The 25605-nt window shown below is 39.9% G+C and overlaps 1 protein-coding gene across 4 annotated transcripts in view; it reads right to left on the reverse strand.

The window, feature by feature from the left end:
- USP6NL (USP6 N-terminal like) overlaps positions 1–25605 on the reverse strand; it is a 130116-nt gene that overhangs the window by 75297 nt on the left and 29214 nt on the right. For 3 of the 4 annotated variants that reach the window (XR_004841288.1, XM_035889159.1, XM_035889157.1), the window contains exons 1-2: positions 7896–8200; positions 836–909 (exon numbers count right to left, since the gene is read on the reverse strand). Coding sequence is in view for 3 of the 4 variants with exons in the window: in XM_035889159.1 (XP_035745052.1) it covers positions 836–909; positions 7896–7953 (132 nt within the window). In the remaining variant the exon portion in view is untranslated. Of the gene's footprint in view, positions 1–835; positions 910–7895; positions 8201–25605 lie in introns of those variants that run through there. The other variant, XM_035889158.1, reaches the window with a different exon arrangement.

Genomic DNA, 25605 nt, shown 5'->3' on the forward strand with positions numbered 1-25605 from the left:
ACCACTTCCCTGGGCAGCCCCTTCCAGTGCCTGACAACCCTTTTGGGGAAGAAATTTTTCCTGATGTACAAACTAAACCTCCCCTGGCACAACTTGAGGCCATTTCCCCTCGTCCCATCGCCTATTACCAGGGAGAAGAGACTGACCCCCACCTCGCTACCCCCTCCTGTCAGGCAGTTGTAGAGGGCGATAAGGTCTCCCCTCAGCCTCCTCTTTTCCAGGCTGAACAACCCCAGTTCCGTCGGCCACTCCCCACCAGCCTTGGGCTCCAGACCCCTCACCAGCAGAGCTGCCCTTCTCTGGACATGCTCCAGCACGTCAAAGTCTTTCTTGGAGTGAGGGGCCCAAAACTGAACACAGTATTTGAGGTGCAGCCTCACCAGTGCTGAGTACAGGGTCATGAGCACAGTACAAGCTGACAAACAATGCAGTTCACTCATCATTTAAGTTTTCTGTAATGATTTAAATGTTTCCATTACTGTAACCAAAACCTAACTAAATAAAAAGTAAAATAAGAGTCCTTCTGATCCCATAGATATACCAAGCATCCTCAAACATCCCAGTTTCATTACTTCTAATATATTACACTACCTTAAAATAGCCCTGCACCTGCCATGCACCTGAAAAATGAGCTGATTGAGTCATTAACCAGAACGTCCCTTACGGATGGGGAATTTCACTCACCCAGAGGCCAGTGTATCATGAAACCATCAGATTGGTACTACATGGACCATTTTAAACAAAAGCTAGCGGAAACCATGATTCATTTTTTAAACAAGACATGTTACTAAGATTAATTATAAAATGTCTTTAAAGTATTATCAAGTTCACTTACTCTGTCATACTTGGCAACTATCTCTGCTCGTTCTTGGGCAAGTTTAATAGCAGCATCCTGCTCAGCATCTGCACCTGTGGAGAATTAAAATAATGCTGTTCAGATTCTCTCCCTTGTGAACAAAGAACTGCAGCTAAATACTTGGAAAATAAACTTCAACTTCAGAGAGACTACTTGGATGGAGAAATGCCAAAATAAGTGTATCAAAGCGAAATACAACCTTGGTGCACCTCTTGAATGCTGTTCAGAATAAAATACAATTATTGGATGGTGTCCTAACTGCTGAGTTTACAATGTTCCTGATTTTCCACCAGAGCAGGTATTAAAGTTAAAAAAAAAAACAAAACAAAACAAAAACAAAAACACAAACAACTCGCAACCCAGTAGCTGAAAGACTGAACAAGCAGTAAAAGCTGCTAGTTGCCAATTCTGCAAACATTCACACAGTCGAAGAAAGCCAAAACATACACTACTGGTTTAAAACAGAAGCGTGAACTATTTACAGGATCTGTAGAGAGGGATTAGAATACTGATGAATGCTGAAGAAATACTGCATGACTTCATCTGAGAAATTGCCTAAGACTTACTTCCCAGAAAACTGGGAAGGACGTCATTATAGTATCAGAACTGCAACTTCGGCCACCCAGCGTTGGAATAAGCATAAGGATATGACAACAGGAAGGTTGACAAGCAAGAAAAAGCGGATGCGTGGGTAAGCACTGGACATCAGTACGCTGCAGATACAGCAGAGTTTACTACAGCGGTGGAGTTCATGTTTAGATAAATCTGTTCTGATCAAGAGAAGGTGAAGCAGACTGTGCGTGTAACCAAATTAGGTTCCTTGGCATTGTTCCCTTAACAGAAATCATCTCTAGAACATGGACAGGAATTTAAAGTGGGCACCACAAAAGGAAAAGTAAGGAAGATGCTGCTTTGAATATTCAACAACATAATGCACTTCAATACCCCAAATGGGATTATGATTTCAAACCCATGAGGCAAATCAGTTTTAATCAATGGTTAGTTTGTTAAAGATTGAAGAGTGGATTTTGTTTTGATTATTAAAAAGCAATGAACTCTAGATAAAGGAAAACTTTAAAAGGTTTGAAATCGTTTTCAAGTACACTGTTACAAAAATAACTCCAGGCATGTGTTTTTTCTTCACTGTTTAGTTCATGGCAACATAACGAACCTCAAGAATTGTACACATCAACCATCTGGGGCATGAAATAGAAAAACAGATCAGATATTACAGTTTTCTATCATATGACATTATAAACACATTTATTTGTTCAAACCTAGCATTTCTTTAATAAAATTTACTTACATATTTCTCAGATATTTAGACAAGAAGTTGTTCCAAGGTGGCCTTCTAAGCCATCTGTTAAAGATTTAGCATGGTCTCTGCATGTTTTTGCTTCAAGTTTTTTCAGCGGAACGCAGAGAGAACCTGAATATGCCCCATCAGGGACACAAGCACCAGCATTCAGGCAACGGCAATGCTTGTCCCAAACTTCCCCCGACAGAAAGTCTGACTGCTTCTTTAAAGCTTTTACTTATGATGTCCAGAAGTTACACTTTGTTATCCTCATTCTGGCTCCCTTCTGCTTGTCACCATCACTTGCCAATCATATTACTCCCATTTAATAGCGAGGACATTGAGCTTTGTCATTTTTTCCAGTGTACACCAGAACCAGCGCACATGTAGTCACATAAGTATTTGAGGGAGGAAAAAAATAATAATTAAGAATTACATCTGCTATATTTGGAAGCTATGCATCTCTGTGCCAAAACACTGATAAATAATTTCCTCCCTGCAAGGTGAGAAACAAGTAGAGCCATTTCACATTGCTCAGCCTTTGGTGTTGTCCAGGCAGTGCGCTGTTCCTCCTGCTCCTTCAGGTGAGGGATCCACCTTTATTCCTGAGCTTAAAGAGGACTGCAAGACACAAAGCAGTTTGGTTTCAAGTTTGTTTTTCTCTGACACAGTTCTATAGCGATTGCGGGACTCTCTCACCCCAGCTCCCGGTGTGATCGCTGACCAAGACACAACTCTTACACGCCAACTGCAGCGCCCTTCCAGAACCCCTCCCCAGCACTGCCACCACCCAAGGGCACAGACTGAACTCTATGTGCCCCTGAGTGCATGCAAGCACTATATATTCCCCAACAACCGTAACAATCCAGTTGTTATCCTTTACTAGTTGGCATACTATGCCTACTAAACTGGCAAAGTCCACTAAAGCTACCAAATCTACACGGGCATAAAGTAGTACGTTAAGCTTAGCACTGCTTTCAAAGCGAGAAGCTAAAAGAACCATAAGCAAAATTAAATCACATTTTGTTTTGTAAGACACAGAGATCTGTGCTTACAGTAAGTCTTTACAGAAGGCCAATTACAGGTTTTTAAAAAGTAAACTTCATGCTTGCTCAGAAAGCTGACATTCCTCCAGAGAATTCAAGTACTGAGCGATCCTAATCTTCACTGCTCCGAAGGACAGATCTGGGGGAAAAGCTTACTTGTTCAAAGTATGACTGCTGCTGGGCTTCAAGAAACAGAGAAAAATTCCTATCACTGTTTTCCCAGTAAACGAGAGATTGGATTTGATTTGAGAAAGAGCATGGCTGAATAATAAGTAGTCAATATTGTAATACATAGTAGTCAATACATTCAAGTAGTAAGTAGTTGATACATTTTTTATGAACAGAATTAAAAGGTAGATTACTACTTGTATTTAAAAAAAATACTCAAAAGGGCACGCAGAGCTCTTCAACAACATAGATGGAATAAGTGTCAGAAGTTGAAACAAAGTTTAAACCTATATTTAAAAGAACACAAAACTGTATTTGCACCAGAAACCAAGTCCTGATTTTTGCTGAAAACGTGGCCATGGCTCACCTGCCTTCCTCTGCATAAGTAACATATGAATCAAAGTCTAGCATGTTCTGTGCCTCCTGACAATTCAATTACATTTAGTGTGGAAATTATCATATTCATTGCCTTTAAAGTAATCCTCTTCCCTTTCTGCCAGAATCATCTTAACCTTCTAGCTGCACTGAGATAGTTTAATGTTATGTTAATCCACCCATACTGAAAACTCAGAAAACAGCTTGTGACAGGAACAAGGGGTTATATTTTGGGAGATAAGCATAAAATATGATTTTTTCTTATAAGAGGAATTATTTAAATATCTCCAAGTTAGAAATTACACAATGATTCCAGATAAAGCTAAATATGGGAACAAGAAAAATCCTTCTTGAAATATCTTCCTAGGCGCAAAAATACATTACTACATCACTACGAAATTAAAGACAAATGACTGGTACTCTGAAGTCTTATCAATTTAATTCAGTAAGTCTTATCTCACTGAAAGCAGCTAAAGATGGGAAACAAGTATGATTAAACTTTCTAATTAGAAGTTAGCGTTACAGATGATCAACACCACATTATCCAGGAAACAATGCAATCTCAGATGAGGCTGACACTAACATATAGTCAATTAACTGGTACAGAAGACTGATTTTGACTAAAAACTGAGGAAATACATTACCAACAATCTAGGGGGGAAAAAAAGTATGATCAACGGTGATAAGATCTGCCAATGATAGCGTGCTAAACAGCACATTTAAGTCCTCCAAAAAACTGGTCAGGCTTACAAGGTACAATGAGTGTGCTTAAAACCCTGCCAAGCAGCAACGCCACACATCTAGCTTTTGAAAAAGGTAAATCATAAAAAGAAAGGTCAGGAACTAAATTTTCTGAACAGTTGGCCTGACACACATAACACTCCTCATTAGACAGTATTTTCCCCTCATCACTCTGTTACACTGACCCATTTTTTGTATTTACAAACATTACAAATGCATAAGTTTTGAAAATCAGCATGCACAGGAACTGAAGCATCGTTACAGCCAGAAAATCAAAAATTCCAATCTACGATGACATGAAAAAGGGCTGACCTAACAGCCAGATTAATGCTTTTCTGCTACACTCGGAAATCAGATTTTACTTGTCAGTGCTGCTGAGATGACCGGTAAACTGCTGGATTTAAACTTTCAAAAGGATATTTAAGGATGGGGCTAGAACTGGTCTCATTTTGCAACTCAGTGATTTTAGACTGCTGAAGAGTCAGACACCTGTGGACCGCTATCAGCCCTACAAAGTGAGAGGAAAGCATCGCCCAGCATGGCCTTCTTCCTCCGTCACTCTGATAAGAGTCTCTCCTTATCTCACCAATTATCGAAGAACTGAAGAAGACACAATTTCTTCAGGAACTGAGAGGGGTGGTGGTATGTAAGTAATATAAGTGGCACAGGCAAAAGATTACACTAGTCGAACACAAGTACACAATCCTAATTAGTCTCTAGTACTTACTCTTCTGAGAGAGGAAATAAGTGATCTAGAGATGCCAGCACTATTTAGTAGCAACAAATTTACAGATGAATTCTGGGGTTTATCCTGCTATCCACTATTAGGTAGTCTGTGTGCATCATAATCACATTTAAAATAAAACCCCACATTTTTAAAGCTGGAGCTTTTTTAGAATTTCGAGTTCAGTCAATTGATATAAAAAACTGAAAAACATCACGCTAAATTAAAATAAATTCCCAAAACTGGCAACAAATAGGCTTCTTACACAAACTTAAAAACTAGCTAGAAACTCCCAGTTCCTACTAAACAGCTGCAATTCTAAATACCTTGCAGCTTGCAAGGAATATTGGGGAAGAACAGTTTACTTTTCCAGAATTCACGATTCTTCCAATCCTAAGGAAGAAAGGCAAGTGCAGTAACTTTAAGCAAGAAGGAACTAATAATATTAATAGATATAATGCAAAGAAAAAATGCATAATGTTCTGGCCTATAATGAATGCAAGACTAACTGGAATGGACCAACTGCTGTAAGTGATGTATTTAACCACAAAACAACAGATCCAAGTAAAAATAAACACTATTGAAGAGAAAATAAGGATGTGCCCTACAAATAGATGCAAAAATGAAATTCTGACTATTAGTAAAATTTTCTCAAGGACAGAAATTTTTGCAAGAAACCAGGTACTGATACAGAGTTATAGTTTGACAGATCAGATCCAACCCAAAAAGAAATAATTTTGCCTTAGGGCCATCTTCTCCCTTCTGTTGCACAGGGAGAAACAGCAGCTGTAGATGTAGGCATCTACAGACACCAGAGAACCTTTGATCCAAGGTCCCCCTACCACCCACCTAAAATACATTTTTTAAAGGGGACGAGGGGGGAAGGCAGGAAAAAGGAAGAAGTTGGTAATAATGTATTTTTGTATTGATTTAAATTGCCAGGCTAAACATTGAGGATCTTTCCTGCAGCCCCAGCAGTAACTCAGTTTTTCAGGATCAATGGGTGGGAACAGGCAGTACAATCCCCCGTGTTTCCAGGGGCCAAGGAGCAGCACGAACAGCCTGCGACAGCCTGGCAGCAGCTCAGCTGCTCCTGGCCAGCGGTGACTGCTACACGAACAGCCCAGAGTTACACCTGGTTTTCATCACACAGACTGATGGAACTGAGCTGCTGCTGAGCGAGGAACTCCCAGGAGACAGTAAAATGCTGGTCTTTCCCACAAGAAGAAAAGCTTCTGCTCTTCAAGGTTTACCAAATACTTGTAGTCTGCACGCTGCCTAATCCTGCACGGCTTCTAATCCTGTTCAGCTACAGGACTGTAAAACAGTAAGGCACAGCATTTTAAAAAGTGATTTTCATCTGCAGTCATAGAATCATAGAATCATAGAATGTTTAGGGTTGGAAGGGACCACTAGTGGTCATCTAGTCCAACCCCCCTGCAGTGAGCAGGGACACTACTAACTAGATCAGGTTGCTCAGAGCCCCGTCCAACCTGGCCTTGAATGTTCCCAGGGATGGGGCCTCCATCCCAGGGATGGGGCCTCCAGTCCACTGAGGATGCATCTCTAGCCCACGCAAAAGCAGTCATACAACTTATGAGAATGATCTTTGGGGTGACTCAAACCCACTAGTCAGACTTCTCCCTGAAACCAGCCTAAAAATGCCTAGTTAGATACAACACCTCACGTGGAAAAAGTAACAACAGCCGAGCGCCAGCTTCCTCATCGGGCAGCACAAAATGAGTGTCACCGAGAGCCTCAGCATGTTCTTCACACGTATGGAAGGAGTGTCTAGGTACGAGGTACATTACAGGGCTTATGCGTTATCAGCAGGATAACAAGTTGCTTCTTACAGATGTGCCATAAATTGAAGTAATGGCTCTTTCCGATGCGGTCAGTATACTAACAGCATCCTGTGTAATCTTATCCCAAATCCTGAAAAGGAGATTTCTCCCTTTTTTTGTTCTTTGACCCACCATCACTGCCTCCTCAACTGCAGAGCACTCCAAAAACCCCCAAAGACTTGGAACATGCTAATTTGTTTTCCATTACTTCACTCAAATTCTTGCTTGTTTGCACATTACACATTCCACTGCACAAAGAGCTGCACTGGCACAAATTCCTGTCTGCAGGCACTACCACCAGCTGCTACGCATCTACACGTTCAAAGCACATATCAGAGCAATAAACAAAACATTTTGTAAATCTCTGGTCATATCAGAAAGTCTCTTTAATGCCCAGACTGTTTATTTTCCTTCCAGTCCATTCCCACAAACAATAAAATAAAAGTCATGATGTACACTTAATAGAATTTTGTTGTGAGTAGCCAATGTTCAAAAGGAAAAACCTTTGTAAATACCTGCACATAGATATTAAACCTGCTCTGACCAGAAAAGATCATTTATTTTATTTTATTTTTCTCTTCATGCAGAGAGACCTTTTAACATAAAAGCAAAATAGTCACTGTTAGAAAAGCAATCCCTTCTATGTAGCAATACTTCCTCAGGAAAAACAGTATTTTCAGACGTTAACCAAGCTACATTTCTTCCACCGTTAAACATAATTATCTACCTTAACACTATTAATTATTTAAAACTCAGAGTTATCACTAATCCAAAATGAAAGGAGTAAAACAGTGCATGATATAAACAATTACAGACCAGTACATAAAATAAAATGCCGTTTTACCAGTCTTTAGATTGCGATTTTCTGCCCGGTCCTTGTAAAGCTCTGTTTTAGTCTTCATGAAGTAAATCTGTTTATTTCTAGACCATATTCTAAATCAGTTTGTCAAAAATGAACGGGGGAGAGTTCTCCTCCTCCACTTGCAGCGTTTGCTCCACATAACCGAGCCACTTGGCACGTGCCCCTTCTTTTTCAGGACGTGGCCCTTCTACAGTTACACGAGCTGCGGATATTCAAACAAAGATACCATTTGTTAATAAGAAGTGTCATGCAGGCACCATGCTAGTGTTCTCCACCACGGCCTACAGCCCTGCATTCCAGCTAATAATAAACAAGAGGAGTTGAACAAACAGCCTCAGAGGACGCGGCTCCTGTAACACATCACTGTTACGCTCTTGGGTAAGAATTTTTACTGGTATTTACCAAGTGCTGTACGAAAAGCATCTTATTTGAATGACTTACTAGAAATGGGGCTTGAAGTACCCTATTTCTGACTTATTACTTAAGAAACTATGAAAGTAAGTAATTCTAAAAATATTGTTTAGAATTCTGTAACTGTTTGGCATTCCCTACTTACAGGATGGAGATTTTACAAATTTTCTATTTAAAACTCCCTTACTGTTCAGGATATCATGGAGCCCTGAAATATGTAGGATATCAGAAGTCGACAAGAATGTTTTATTAAAAATTCAAGATTTAATATTGTTGGAATTCATCTGCTTTTTGAAAGCTGGTATACAGTCAGCATCCTCAAAACCTGAAAAACAGATCTCCATGCCAAATATTTAAGGACACACACATCAAGCCATTCTCCTGCACAGATTTTAGTCCTTACACGTGCTCTCTCAAGCAAAATGTCAGCTGCTGTGTGATGCTTACAGCCAGGAGCCAGCCATTTCCATTCCTTAACCTAAGCGAGTCAGAGCACACATGCTGCCAGAACTGGCTTGGAAGACTTGTGTGGGCTTCCAGCTCCTTGTGAAGCCAAAAAAAAGATGGTCAGTGGGACTGTTCAGCCTGGAGAGGGATCTTATCGATGGGCACAAGTACCTAAAGGGACGATGCAAAGAAGATGGAGCCAGGCTCTTTTCAGTGCTGCCCAGTCACAGGACCAGAGGCAACAGGCACAAATTGAAACACAGGAGGTTCCCTCTGAACATCAGGAAACACTTTGTCCCTCTGAGGGTGACCAAGCACTGGCACAGGTTACCCAGGGAGGCTGCAGAGTCTCCATCCTTGGAGATACTCAAGAGTTGTCTGGACATGGTCCAGGGCAACTGGCTGTAGGTGGCCCCACTTGAGCAGGGGTTGGACCAAATGACCTCCAGAGGTCCCTTCCAACCTGAACCACTCTGTGGTTTCCTTGTTCTCTGAAAAGTGTTAAAATGCCAGGAACAGGCGATCTGATCAAGTGCATTGGACTGTTCTTTTTTTCCCCAGGGGCTGAAAAAAGAAAAAAAAAAAAAAAGTTCCTTCAATTGTTTTAATCTTCCTCCCCATATCGCCTGGCAGAGCACTGAGCCTGGAAATGAGCAGCAGCTCCTTTGTGTTTACCACTGATTACTACTCATGGATCCTACCCAAACCCAGGTGTCAATAGCTTAGTCTATGGATTCAGTAGGAGTGTAGAGTGAGCTACTGTGATAGCCACCACGAGGCACACTTCCCTCAAAAGCAGCATTTTCTTACTGCTGACATTCATATACACACAGCAGTAATCTTGCTACACAAAAATCATCTTCCATTTTTCTCATGATAGAACTACTGAACTGGTTTTGTAAAACCAACTACTTTCCATTTCCTTACCTGAGAGCTTATTTGTGGGAAGACAAAAAGAACTCTCACACAATGAACACAAGCACTCATTCCAGGGTAACTCTCAACAGATACCTTCATCGCCTAAAAACAACTTGCTTTTTAACATTGCTGGCACTCTTCTACCACACGCAACCTCAGGCAGCAATAAGTTAAGAGCTATATTACTCTGATATTTTTTCTTATATATTTAATTGGTTTTCAAGTTTTGTATGTCTACATTTATAAGTGTTTTCCAGGAAAGACTTACACAGAGAAAAGGGAAGATTTTGGCTTAACTGAAACTTTTCTCTATTCAAGAGGAAAAAAAAAGAAAATGAAAAAGCTAAAGGTGGAGTAAAATGATTTGTAAAATCAATATATTCTGCTATGCTCTACACCAAAAAACACCATTCCAACAGCAAAACAGAACTAACCTTCCCCCCCCCACCTTAATAGTCAGCCTTTCTTCAGAGTAGAACCTGTTGTAGTTTTACTTCATGAGGAGTAATGGGTGGAAGATATGAAAGGAAGGATTTAACTTGCCTGAAGAAACATGGCTGAGGTCTCATCTTAATGAAAAATCAAGTTTCACTACAGCAGAATACTTGCAGTCCTGCAGCATCCCCTGTGAGAAGCTGCACAGTCACCAATGGAAAATGGTCACTTTGGAAATTAGTAGAGTTAACTGCTACTAAAAGCTATCTCAAAGCAATTTTAAAACAATCCCCAAAGGACACCAAGCAAGAGCAGGGAAACCAAGGCAGCCCTGCTAAGCAATATTCCATAGAGGAAGCCTGTGTCAAAACATGAAATTAGAATTTAGGAGTCTAATATATATTGCAAAGAATTTAAATCAACTACTCTTACCATCTCACTTTTAAGCAGCAATTCACTAAAGGACTTACAGGAACTCAACTAATAGTAATCAGCTATTGCAATATGTCTATGACTTTGTTTTTAATAACACAGCCTTGCTAACACATATTAGTTAATAGAGCACTGAAAGAACAAAACTCAGTATACACCAGCAGTAAAACAGGAAAAGAACATAATCTAATAAAGCACAACTTGGCCATTTACTTAGTCTTAATTTACAATTACTTTTTATGTGTGTTTCACAAAAATAAGTACACCTTAAAATTAAATCATCTCCATCAGCTACGCCTACAACTAACCCAGCTGGAAGCTGCAGTTTGAATGTTCATGTCATCACCTCACTATTAAGCCTTATGAATGTTACTACAAGGGTTACAAAGTGGAGCGACAAGAACTGGCAGGGTTCTACTGTAATTCCATTTTACAAAGTGTTGTGTGTGCAGTCATGAGCCAGAAGATAATTAATTTGAAGGTTAACATAATCAGCTGCAAAGCCAGAAGAAACCATAATTGCTAATTTGCGACAAACTACACTGAAAAGAGTAAGCCCAATTTTGAACAATGCTCCTTTCTTGACAGAGGGGGGGAAAAAAAAAAAAAAAAAAAAAAAAGAACGCCACCAGACAACCCGCCCTCCTGCCCAGGACTCTGTAAACACAAACCAAAACATTTATGGCAGCCCTTAATAGACTTAAATGTAAAGACTTGGGCTGGGGATAATTTGGGGCTTGCCAGTATGTAAAGACTGGTCTGACCTGAGCAACAACTAGCTAATGTCTTATGTCTGAGCTTAAGTCATCCTTTGTTCTCCTTCTTCCCAAGGGTGTAGTTGGCATCTGGCATTTTCAATAGTTTATTACAAATTTTCTCTTTCCTCACTGCTATGAAAGGGCAGCATTATGACCATTACGAAGTGGTCAATCACCTATACATTTCGCCTTTAAGGAGATGTAAACACTATGCTGACTTAAGCAATGTCAGCCCTACAAACAGCTGTTCAAGTGGTGATCAGAGCAGATTTGCATTCTCGCTGTTCAAGGAGATAGAGAAAGCCTTGTTTCTGAAACACGTTATAACCCAGCAGCAAAGAAATGACAAAGATACAGTCTTCATGGAAAAACACAGGAGGTTTTCTACTACATGGAAATGATTTTACAGTCTTCCACCAAAGATTAAATTTACTGGAACTCCTACTGTGGCTAGAACCGATCCTGCCGTAACATGTCATCTATTCCATCTACAGCCCATGAGTATTACTCCCACACTCCCCTTGAAATCCACGACCTTTCCCAGTACTAGTCCTAGACTTTACAATTAATGTCTTAATAAAATATGCTGCAAATCAGCTGCTGTATTAGATGGTAAGATCAGACACTTGACCACAGAAGCAGTATTGGCAGACAAAAAGGAGTATTTCAGGAACTGACTCTCAACCTAATGTAAGTCAAGTCACCCTTTCCACACTAGTGCCTTTTCAGGTATTGGTTATGACTTTATAAGCAAATTTAGCTTAAAATGCCATTTCTTTTGATCCCTTGTACTTTAAAAGTATATTATGCTTGCAGTCCCCAGAGGCTTCTGAAAACTAAAATATCCCTTCTGCACACTGACACTACTCATACTTCTTTTAACCGTGACAGGCTACTAAACATACAAGCAAAAAGATCTTTCAGCAAGATTGAACATAACAGTTCTCAGCAATAAATTTCCTCTTCGTTTTCCCAGTGCCATACATCAGGATGACATAAAAAAAATCATTTTTCCCAGCAACATAAATCAAAAGAACATTTAAAAAAAAAAATCTGAAATTTTGACATAATTTCAGATTTCCTCTATTGTACATCTTCATTAGTAGTAGACCGTGAATGTTTTCACAGCATTAAGATTTGCAGTATCAATTTAAACTGTAAAATGGTTCTAATATTTTAGATTCTGACACAAGGCAGAACATTTCATAACAAGAGTTATGCTCCCCACATTAACAGACTTGAGTATAAGTAGTCAGATGCCACACTGCACTAATTATGTTAAGTCTCCCAATTAATCATTTTTATCTCAGCATTGGTTAAAATTAATGGAGCAAACAATAATCATATTTTAAAATTCAGCGTTAATGATGTGAAGTCTATTCCCAGCTTAAAGCACCACCAAAACGTGCATACTCTGGAAGAAAGTTTTTGAAAGGTTCTCTTAATTTTCATTTCTTCTCTAGGGCTAGAGAAGTTACAAAAGTTCTCTAGTCACAAAATTTCATCTGTATCTATCATCTATCATTTTACTGGCTAAAATAAAAAGGTTTGTTTCTTTACACAGACAATCTTTGAATACTCTGACATACACACAGTCCAACTCATCATACACAGCTAATTTAACAGATGAAAACAAGAAGAAAAAGAGTTTGGTTTTGCAGTTGATGTTATTCTGCCAGTTAATAAGACTAAAAAGCTCCAAGCCAACTAAGAAAAACACCAGCACTGACTCAAGGCGGCAGGAGTAAAACTTTACCAGCATCATGGGGAAGCAGAAGAAGAAACTCCCCTTGACCTGCCCAGTGACCACAAGCTATTACTTAATGGCTGACGCTGCGCTCTTGCTCAGTTAAACACGCCACTGAAACCTCGTTGGACCTTGCACGGCACGGAAAAGGAAGTGTTTGCAAACAAGCAACAGATGAGCGATTACTGATAGTATTAGCTTTTACTTACCAGCTACACATGTACTTCCCGACTTTCTTTTTTCCTGCCTTCTCCTGGAAGAGGTATCACGAGGTACTCAGGCATTCGTCCTTCCCCAAAAGTGCAACAAAACCAGCCTTCAGCCTCTGTCCACACTTCAACTTGAGTCTCCCAGACGCCAAGCGAGCACTCTGCCTATTTGGGCACAGCCTCCGCATGGGGCAACCTCAGGATTTATTTTTATGTTTTAAGCTCAGTTTCATGCTGGTGCGCAACAGGTAAATAAAATCTTAAATATTGTAAAAGTTCTGGAAGGATGAAAAAGCACTTCTGGCTTCACACTAGCAAAAGCATATTACAGTAGCTACTACAGGCTCCCGGGGCAGGCTGTTGTGTTCCATACCATTCGGTGTGGATTTAAGGTGTCCCTCCACCTACCATAACGATGCACTGAAAGGACCATCAGGGATCAGAGTACCAGTTACAGAGGAGCTGCAAGACCCTTCTGTATTCAACTTTAATTATAATCTCAACGTATTAAAAGTGTTTTCACATAAAACAGCGAGAGTTACACGCTACAGCTCTGTTCACCAGCCTTCCTCAGCGACTCTGTCTCTGAGCTATTCATCTTTGCGCAGATAAACATTTTAACTGCAGCAATACCTTAAGTACAAATAGGATCCTCTAAGTAAATCCACTGAAAAGTCTGAATGGCACCAAAAAGCTCCTGTGACACTAAACCTACTCAACTTATCATAGTCACCAAGAGTAAGTCCACAAAAGACATCAAGGCAGATTTAGATACCTGCCTGCTTATATCATCAGTCATGTCTACACAGCACGAAGCAGAGTTGCCTTGAAAAGTCTGAGTAATCGGCTACTTAAAATATCTGTCATTCACCTTATTAAAAACTAAAATTATATTTGGGAGAGGGGAAAAAAAAAAGACAGACTGAAATCACCTCTGAACATTTGAAATTACCTTAAGTGTCATGCAGCACTATATCCATGGGTTTTTATGTTTATAAAGTGGTTCTAGGAAGGGCTGGAGGAGTAAGAGACAGCCAAATGAAGGGTAAACAAGTTTGTTGAGCAGCAGCAGAAGCTGGGGAAGAAAATGCTATCGGTTTCTTCATCCTTGCTACGAGAAAAGGAAGTTAGTGATAGGCAAGAAACTTCTGTTGTTTTCAGTTTCACTGACTGAGGACCGGTAAACAAAACAAACTAAACAGCCCCGGCACTTCCCATGCAAAACAGGAATTAAGGCTGCCTGTATTCTTTGGGTCCCAGCCTCAAGCCGAGGGAAAACACAGCAGAGCAGCTGCAGTAAAGCCCAGCCTCATACCCAACAAATTCAAATCAGGTTACGTTTATATTGGTATTTAGCACTACCAGTACAAATTTGTTTGCATCAGCTAAAACATTTATTAATATAAAACAACTTTGGTTGAAACTACACAAAGAAAAAAAAAATGTTAATCCCTCAAACTTTGTGGCTGTTTATCCACAAAACACTGCACCAGTAAGATAAACCTTCTGGCTACACTATAACCTTTATTTCACCTTTATTTCAATTAATTTTTGCTAGATGTTAACACCTAATTAGTTTTTAGGTTTAATCTATCCATACGCCTTAGGACAGTCTGGCAAAAAAGTCTAGTTTTTTTTCCCCAACCTCTGCCAGGGAGATGGGAGATACCAGTCAAGCACAAGCAATGCTGAGATGCCATTATCCCCGAGAGGCAAGCACAAAGTTGCAGTAGTATAGGACCACAAAACAAAAATGAAAAGGCTTTTGTTTGAATACTTGATTTCAAAGGATGACAACAGGTTAATGAGAACAGAACTCTCCACAGGAGTTATACATCTCCTACTTCTTCAAATAGGAGATCAGAGTGAGACGTACCATTTGGCTCATTCTTTGGATCCAGTGTTCACTTCAGAAGTCAATTATTAATTTATGCTGCTGTTGCACAGAAACAATGACTTTAATAATCAGTGTGCTAACAGATACATCATTAATACTTTCTTTTAACTGGTTTAGAGGAAGATTACAAACAGTGAGGTACCTTAATGACACTTACAAACCTACCGCCAAGTTTTCGATGCTACTTCTCTCAAAATCAATACTTTTATTGCAGTACTGATGCAAGATGAAGAGCTACAAGCACATGCTGCAAAGACCTTAAGAAGTTCCTGTTACAAGACAAACACAAGGTTAATTCTAGTCTAGGCCTTGTGCACAGGCATCAAGCAAAAAATCCATTTAGTTCTTAATGCGGAAGTCAATGATGCAGCAACCTATTAATGAAGATCTGCCTTTTTACCACTATGCTTTGTTAAAGAAACAACAAAAAAAACAAACCAGAAAACTCTGACCATTTGTCACAGACTCTCATATCTCAGCAAAAAATGACCTGAAATGGCTAAAAAGCATTTCTGAACTCAGTACATGGAAGAAAGTCATCTTCATCCAATCTGAACAGTATGCAATACCGTGGCAACACCTATTCCAAGCTACAAGGATTAGCTCTAGGATAATACACAAATAAAGCCTTTTATGGATTTCAGTCCTGCTCAATAACCTATTTCATTCCCAACAGACTGATCTCAGCCTCTGCACATTTCATCTCTTACAGAATCAAAATCCACAATAAGAGTCAAGGCTTTGTAGAGGCCATGGAGCCGCAGCTGGCAAAGCAGCATCCTGTAACCTGGTAAAAGCAGACTAGCTGCAGAATCCTCCCAAAGAAGGGCAGACACAAGCTGTCCTCTCGATTAGAGAGCAAGGGGAACAGCATGTCTGTACTCAGTGAAGCACAAGTTGAGATTTGAACACAGATCCATCCACTGTCTGCACTGTGCTTGTATACAAGCAATTAGGATATTCAGCACTTTGGGGAGGGTTCAAGTTCTCATTTGTGCAGCCTGGACAGACCAGGAACAACAGGGTTGACTGGTCACCCAGACATCAACAAAACATCAGAACTCAACCCTTCACAAGATAGCTTTGAGCTCTAACTACAACCAGCAGCTGCAGATAGAAAACTTACTGGTCAAAGCACTTGGTGTGTCTAAATTACCTTTAAATCCTCTTTTTGACTTACAGGTATAGCCATGGTGGTCAGACAGAAAACCTTCCCATGAGGCACAACACTCATTCTAAAATTCATCAACTGCACATGAAAGTTCAACAAGTTCAAGCCTGAAATTTTCATCACTTAAGTTAAACCCAAAATAACTTGGAAGGGAAAAAAATATCTTGGTTATGAATTTTGGTTCCCTCTTACCTTACCGCTGAAGATGTTTCTTCAGTACATATTAAAATCCCAACTTTGCATTTCTGATGTTACTATAAACAAAGCCAAAATATTTCCTTGAAACAAGGAACTGCAATGCAATAAACTAAGGCATCATCTCTGCAAAGGTATTCCCAAAAGGTCTAGCAATAGGGCAGGAAATGTAGAGGTTGAACATAACAAAATGTTGCTTCAATTACAGCGTTTCGGAAGGATTAAGAGTTATCACTCCAGAGGCTTCAAACTTGATGAAAATCCAACAGCCTTTCATCAACTCCTCCCTCTTCAGTTGTCATCTGCCATCACATAAATAAGTCTGAATTTAAGTGTTTCTCCTGTTTCAGAATATTTTCTGAAATTGGTTAATTTAACAGCAAACTTCTTGTTATGACAGCAAGTTCTTGAAAGAATTTACAAAGAACTCAGTCTATGTTAAGGCTGGGAGAAGAGAGAGGGAATTTTCAAATTAAATTTATTTTAACATAATCCACAGTAAAAACAACAGCTTTTGCTGTGTGTTAACCACAAGTACAAACTTTACTGTACTTCGAAATTTTGCTCACATTTTTTTTCCTTCTCTATCTCACTTTCCTCCCTAGCACAGAAAAAACAAGGGAAGTAACTACTTAACATTATAAAATTACTCACACAAACTCTTTATTTGCCAACACCCACTGTTTTGGAAGAGCACATCAAACCCAAAAATGGACAACAGGGACCAACAGTTCACATTATTGTGATAACGTGCTATAAAAATGTAGAAAAATAAAAGCGTCAGAGAGTACTTTTTACCTGAAGTACAATAGGCTGTTTAATCCCAGGGTAACATTCAAGCCTTCTCAGACACGCGTTGTTGACAGGTTTCTCTGAAAAACGAGTCAGATGCACGTCCTGGGGGAAGTTCTCTCTCTGATTAAAACACCATCACAAACAGCCATTATTCTTCAGGTGCTATTGAGCTGAGATGGCATTTCACTGAACCACAGGCTCCAACACAAACTAAGTCACATTTTTTTCAGATAAACAGGCAGATCTTCGAGGAGTTTAAGTGAAGGCGCAAGACAAATGATGGATTTGCAACCCAACTAATCGGGTTTTACTAAATCAAAAATCTCTGGTGGAAATGTAATGAAAGGCTACTACTGTTTGGAGTAGTCCAAATCTATTCTGATGCTGTGGATGCAGGCGAAGGCTACTAACACATAGCCACGGCAGCCAGAATTTCAGGGCTGATGGAAGCACAGCCTAACCACTGCGGCTTAGCTCAAGATAGCAACCTGTACCCTGACACACAACGCACTGTAAAGAGGCAATGACCTGTATAATTGCTTTCTGGTAATAGAACACCTTCTGAAACTAGAAAAGCAGAAGTGTGACAATTTACAAGTCATGCCTAATGAAAAGCACAAATGTGAACGATATCAAAAGAGGATACGAGGTGGGGGGGAAATGGGATGCGTTATTTAGAGGATGAGGTGCAAAACTGCCAGAATACAATTAGCTGTCAAGTTAAAGCACGAGGGGGTCATCATCACTAGGGGGTAAAGGACTTAAAGCCAATAGAAAGGGATTTTAAAACTGCACCTCGTATCATCAGTATTTTAATGCACAAAACTACAGGTAAGCAACCCCAAAATTAAATTAAACAAAATGCAAACATTGAGCTGCTCAAAGTTTCTACTATCTTGTTACACAACTAATTCCATCAGATTTGAGTACCAATTTTCCCATTGCCTTGCACCTGTTTTCACCCTTCACACCTGCACATTCGATCAGTAGTACGTCGTATCTCCCTGCATACACAAACAGTGCTGAAATGAAAAAAAAAAAAAAAAAAAAAAAAATCAAAAGCCTAAGGAAAACTCATGGAAAATTTCCTTCCATGAATATAGAGGCAAAACAACTGCACAGGCTTAGAAAGATGGAGAAGAAATAGGACACAAAAGGCTATTCCAGAAGTTAGTGCAAAGAGGCCTACTGAAGTATAAGTAACTTTCTGACCATCAAACCCCCCATAAACAGCTTTTCTCCAAAGCCCACACAACTGAGACCTGTGGGGGGAAAAAAAAACAAACTTACAAGGTCGAAAGGGACACAAATAAGGTGCCTCTAGATTGGTTTCAATTTTAAAAACGTTACAGCTACCTTTGAAGAAGCTCCAAGTTAATCAACAAGGATACCATACAAGTAGGGAGCTACCATATTTATAAGCTACTGCGATGGTCTGACTGCCAGATACAATTGCTACGTGGTGACTTCAGGGCAGGCAAAACAAATTTCATATTCTTAGCCCTCAGAAGTAACTATTTCTCAGTAACATTGGTATGCCGTTACTCATGCAATACCAGGCAGTTCCTTGACACATCATTTAGCAGTCAGTATTTTAAGTTCAAGCTTATAAGTTCATATAAATACAATACCAAACAGGTACACCCTTTCACATGGGACTACAGAATTTAGACCAAATTTTAACTGAAGGACTTTTCAGATTTGTCTCAGAAAGAAGAATGGTTTGAAAACAAACTCATCTGCAGTTGTTTTAATTGTGGAGAAAAAAAACGATCACTCAAAATAATAAGAGAGAACTGGAATAGTTTTCATATTACAGCAATTTTGTAACATCTTTGTATTAAAATAAATCATTCTCAAATCTGAAGCTGAAAGTTTTTGGTTTGGGTTTAGTTTGGGGTTTGGGTTTTTTTTTTTTTAGGTTTTAATTGGAAACAACTGTTTTCCCACTAATAAGAAATCTATGAACTCAGCTGATGAAAGCTGCATGACAGATAAAAGGCAGGCAAAAATAGGTTGGGGAGGAGAAGCTCATACAAAGTACTGGAGAAAAGTTGTTTTAAATTAAAAAGGAATCCAAAATTGCAAAGAAAGGTAGCTGAGTCAAATAAACAAAGTCCAAACCAAATCACTATTAAATAACAACTCTACAGCAGCAGGGATGTTTAAGATATGTCAAATAAATATTGTGTCCTCTCATCCATCTGCCCCCCCCAAAACCACTTCATATTAAAGTACATTCCCATTAATTCTAATTCGATGATCTCTTCTACAAGCTCCTCTTACCATGCCATCTCTGTAGCTAGGATGCAAGAGAGATAATTTGTTGAGTTTTCCTAATGGCAGTAACAACTTCAGTAGTTATAGCGCTTCCCAGCTGAAATTGCTCAAAAAGTCCACTGACATACCAATAAAAACTGCTTCAAAACCAATTACTACAGATCTGTAATTGCAAATGTTAAAAAGTTTTGGAGGTTTTTTTTTTGGACAAGCTTATTTATTTTTTAACACAGATTATACCTAGTAGTACATTAAGATAGCAAAAAGGGAAATGGAGGAGGACATCATTCAGACGTCCCATCCTGCATTTACAGCGCTTGTTGAACATGTCATTGCTCTTTGTCTTTAGCTCTGCTGAAAGTCACTGCTCTGGGCTCTGCTGGTAAACAGGATCATGTGAACGCACTGTAATCCGCAACAAGAGAAAAAAAAAAGCAAAACTGCTGAATTAGCTCATGCTACCATCACTAGCAGTTTAAGGGAACTTGGACCGGAGAGAACTCGCAGGAACACACATTTGCAGAGTTTCAGTTTGTCTGCATCCTTGGCGTGGCCATAGTGGGTTGACCCTTGGCTGGGGTCAGGGACAGGGGGAGAAAATGAGGTGAAAAAGCTCATGGTTCGAGATAGACAGAGCGATCACTTACCAATTACCCTCATGAGTAAAACAGACTTGGTTTGGGAAAATTAATTTATTGGCAATTAAAAATGGAGTAGGATGGTGAGAAACAAAGCCACGATTGACTTCACCCCTTTGGTCCCAATCCTTCTACCTCCTCCCCACCCTGAGCAGCACAGTGGGATAGCGAATGGGGTTTGTGGTCAGTCCATAACACTTTCTCTTTGCTGCTCCCTCCTCCTCATGCTCTTACCCTCCTCCAGCATGGGGTCCCTCCCACAGGATACAGTCCTTCACGAACTGTTCCAGCGTGGGTCCTTCCCACAAGCTGCTGTTCCTGCCAGACAGCCTGCTCCTGCGTGGGCTCCTCTCCATGGGCCATAGCTCCTGCCAGGAGCCTGCTCCTGCGTGGGCTCTCCACAGGCTGCAGCTTCCTTCAAGGTGTACCTACCCGCTCCAGTGTGGGATCCTCCCTGGGCTGCAGGTGGGTTATCTGCTCCACCATTAACCTCCCTGGGCTGCAGGGGGACAGCCTGCCTCACCATGGTCTTCTCCACAGGCTGCAGGGCAATATCTGCTCCAGCACCTGGAGCACCTCCTCCCCCTCCTTCTGCACTGACCTTGCCATCTGCAGAGTAGATTCCCATACATTTTTCTCACTCTCCTCTCTCTCACAACTGCTGCACTGCAGGTTTTTTATCCTTTCTTAAATATCTTACCACAGAGGTGTCACCAACTTGTGTCACTGATGGGCTCAGCTTTGGCCAATGGTGGGTCCATTTTGGAGCAAGCTGGAACTGACTGTGTCCAAGACAGGGGCAGCCCCTGGCCTCTTCTCACACGGGCCACCCCTGCAGCCCCTGCTACCAAAACCTTGCCATGTAAGCCCAATACAGTGGCTAACTAGAAACTTTCCCACGAATTTAGCATTTAATCTTGAGAGGCAGAGCATACACAAACACAAGTTGTAAATGTCAGTCTTCAATATATTAATGCGCAATCTCTTGATCCCCTTCCTGCCCCTGAAATATCAACCCTACTAGAACTTCCACCTACTCCTAAAAAAACCTCATTAAGATATTCTATCCGATGTCAAGATCATAAATCTGAGGTAAAAGTCTACTGATGTTCCATGCAATTCTATAAATAGCATTTTAGTTTAGATTGGAAGAGTACTTTTGGAGCAGATCTCCAGATCATCTCTATTTACTGTTCTTCAGTTTGCACTGGGAAGCAACACAGAAGTATGCAAAACTGGATTCCTTCCAGATTAAGCTATCTGTGAGATGCACTCCTAAATTATGTTCTGCCCAAAGAATAAGGCTGAGGTTTGATCTAGCCTGAAAAAATCTGCCGAAACACAGAGGGATGTTGGACCCTCAGTTTTCCTCTCCAGATCTGTTACTACAGTGCCATGCTACTCGCTAACACGGACACAGTCTATAGGCTGCTGTTACGTTAAATACACAGCACGGGCCCCAGCACAACCAGTCGTCCTTTGATTTGCCTAAGCGTGTTTGATCATTTTTCCCTTTAGAGCCTATCTGCACTATTTATAGAATGGCTTTACATTCTTATTAGCTACCAGACGATGATTTTTTTAATACATGTTCCATCACTACGAATACTCTTCTGTGAAGCTTTATACATTATGCAAAACAGGCAATTATCACTGCACAGTTTAGAAGGTCATTCCAACGCCTATAAACTAAGTACTAATGGGAATTGGAGTCTGTGTAGGGTTTTTTTTTTTATTTTTCATCTATAGATTTGGCAAGCTCCGAACTAGCATTCATCCCACATATTTTAAAACCTAACTAGGGTACTAATTCATAGCACAGAATTGACAAAAACATTTTTATTGATCTACATATCTTTGATTTGTGTAACACGCGCTCCACACAACAGTCTGTGAACATAACATTTTCTTTTACTGAGTGGTGAGACATGGAGGCTCCAGGACTTGATGCAGCTGCAGCATAGATGAGGAAATTTTTCAAAACATGTTAAAAGTCTTTTCAATGTACAGCTGTTGTGAGAAAAAGGGAAGGATTAGTCAGGTTTTTTCTTTCTAGAAGGAGAAAAATTAGGACACAGAGCAACTGTGCACCCATTTATCCATCACACAGCAAAGTGCAACACCTGAAATTAGCAGTATATCACACACTGGGGAGCCCTGGAAGCACCCCAAAAAACACCTAACACTTGAAAATGATGAAGAATTGCTCCACTAATCCAAACAATGTGACTTTAAATGAAACAGAAAATATTTCTCTATGAAAGATCACAGCATATTCATGTTACCAAAGTCCTTTCATTAGTACAAACAGTATTTCCTTCTTTATCAGAAAGAGGAACTTTCAGATCAAGGCAACTTCTCACATTCCAGTTGAGACCCATGAACTGTAATATAACTATTTCCTTCAAAATACCGCAATCTCCCACAAAAAAAATCAGTTTAACAACAAAACCTACACTTCCATTCTAACTGTGACAGGAATCAGTGAACCAAAGATTATTAAAATTAAAATTCTGAAGGATGTATTTCTAAAAACAAGCCTGAAACTTAGCCTTAACCTCTGGAAAATACTCCTGACAAATGGGAGATAAAAAGCGGCATGGAAAAGAGTGCTCTTTGGTCAAAATATTTTGGGGGAAAAAAATCTAGCCCATAGTGTAGACATGGTGAAACTTGCCTATTCACACTCAGGTGTGTCGTCGTCATCCCCCCCCCCCAGATGCTTATGCATTACTCTTGCCTGGTACATGAGATAAATCTGAAAAGACAATTATATCACATCTAAAAACAAGGAAAAGAAAAACCAAACACTTTCCCCTTCAATTTCCAGGGAATAAAAAATATTTGACAGTCAATAAATGCAGAAAGTTTTGTGATTAACCCATAGCTTACAGGCTTCTGCCACTTGCTTTTGGAGAAATAATGGTCAGAAAGATTACATTTTGAACACTTCACTTTCAGATATACTGGTGCCTGCACTAGTGCAGGGAGAGGAAGGTGCAGACATCATTTATACCACTCTGACATGAGTGCCGAGAAAAAAAAAATTTATTTTTAGATTCTTAAGTAGAAACCTATTTTTCAATGAAGAATTGAAACAAATGGAAATAAAGAGATTTCTTTTCCTACCATCGCACTTCCATTTCATTAATATCTGCATTAGACTACTATCACATAAAGGCCACCTGCTAATGTGCCACAGGCATGGAGCATCTGTATTGTGACAATGTGTCATTCTGAAAGCACAGTGCCATACAAAGAACAGTTATGACAAAGCCCTACACACACACAGTCAGAAGCGAGAAATGTCAACTACCACACACAACTTTCACTCTTCAAGGACAAGTGGTTTCAACTGCGTGCATCAAGATCGTACCTGGCTTAAAAGCTACAAAACCCCCAAGTCTTCAGAACACCCCGAGACTAAAGGCACAATTAAGTCCTATATGACTCTTCAAACAACTCTTGTAGATTTATTGCTCAAACTGCAAATTCCACGTTAAGTACGTACTCGAGCTATTTCTAAGTGGCAGCAGAAAACACCTGCAATCCAGCTGCAGTGCTGCAGTCATATCTGGCAAACAAGAGTATCAAAAGAAGTCTACAAGCTGAATATCAATGAGCTTCTCCATATGGACAGAAACTGCTCGCAAGAGCTGTGGTCAGTGAGGCCGGATTCATTTTACAACAAAGCCCACACGCGCGCGCAGAGCCCTCGTAGGTGGCAGGTTCCAAGATTTCCATCACGCTCACCACCACAGCCTGCCGTGAGGAGTTAAGTGACCGTGACTAACAACTGTGACACCTGATACAGGGGTCACGCTCTTCTCCTGGAGAGGAATGTGTGCAATCAAGTGGTTTTATATCTATTTTATTTGTTTTGAGTATGTTTCTGTGTAATAACGCTACAGAAGATGGAAGCAGGAAAAAGAAACCTACATCAGCTGGGGCATTACGCAGAAGGTGGTAGTAGGGTTTGTCCCTCGAGGAAATCATTCCCACCAAGGACCTGCCTCTGCCAGGTACAGCTAGAAAATGCTTCATTAGCTGCTTTATTAGCAAAGAGACAGCAGCAGTCTTGGGCATCTGTGTACTTACTTTCTCATTCCCACCAAGAATTTAATTAACTGATATTAATTAAGTTTTCTGTTTGATCTGAAAATTCAGTTCAAATTAACATTTTTATGGATAGCTTAATACTAAATACTGACAGATAATTTATTTTAGAAGCAGCTGCTTGGACTTACAACAGGAACAAAACAGGGGAATCTATTCCGCTGAGAAACTAATATTTTTATTTGCTGTTAGTCATGACTAACTAAAAAAATTGGATGTTATCTGATTTGGGAAGTCTGAGTGTTTTGCTTACAAGCTATACCAAAAGATCTAGAAGCCCAACAGGACATAAAAATACTTTGGAGAAGGCAGATAAGATGTCCAGGAAAGTCACAAATCGTCAATATACACCAAAACACTATCTAAGCCACCCAAACACTATAATTATCTGTTGTAGAAAATGTCCAGCTGGCATTTTGAAATATTCACCACATTTTAAGTTATTAAAAACAAACAGGCTAACTTATTAGCATATGTCTCTGCACTGTTGCTTATTCCTATCCACTGCAATTTAACAAACAAAACTGTCACCTTCTTAAGCTGTGAGTGTATGAAATAAATACTGTGCAAGCTTCACAAGCAATAAACATGGACACTAGCATTCATTTTTAGCATTAGATTCCAAATTACACAAGCATGAAATACTTAATTCCATAAAATACTGGAAACTCAACAATTTCAGGTGAAAAAATTTAGATGATCCCTCATTGCTTTAAGTATGCACATCTTAACAGCACAAGATTTTCCTTGAGAAAAAAAAAATGCTTTGTAGTGTCAAATAATGTCAACACTACACTTTGAGAGTCCACAAGAAGAAAAAAGTTGTATGTACTTGGAAATAGCATATGCACAATTGCCATGATCTTACCAAAACAAGGTCAGAAAAATATGTTCACCTGAACTATGAAAATGCAAGGCAGAGAATGAGGGGTGTTTTTCTAGATCCTTCAGGCAGAGCTTCCCAGCCTTTTTTCAGAAGTCTCCAAACTCAAAACTAGAATGTCTGGGCTTAGTTGCAAAATTCACATCATGGTAAAAGTACAAGAACAGCTACAGAAAGAAAGGTACAGACAAAAACGCCTTTTTGTCATGTTCAGATCCAGGCTCGGGATCTCATCTCTATTCCAAACATATTGGAGAAATGCCTCAGGCAAAACAGAATCCTTGTCTCTGTTGCAGTAAAACTGAAACCAGAAATCTAAATACATTCATCCTACCAGCTCAAGCTCAAAACTATGTAACC

Source organism: Egretta garzetta, unplaced genomic scaffold, assembly GCF_000687185.1.
Source record: "Egretta garzetta isolate BGI_Z169 unplaced genomic scaffold, ASM68718v1 scaffold291, whole genome shotgun sequence".
Lineage (NCBI taxonomy): Eukaryota > Metazoa > Chordata > Aves > Pelecaniformes > Ardeidae > Egretta > Egretta garzetta.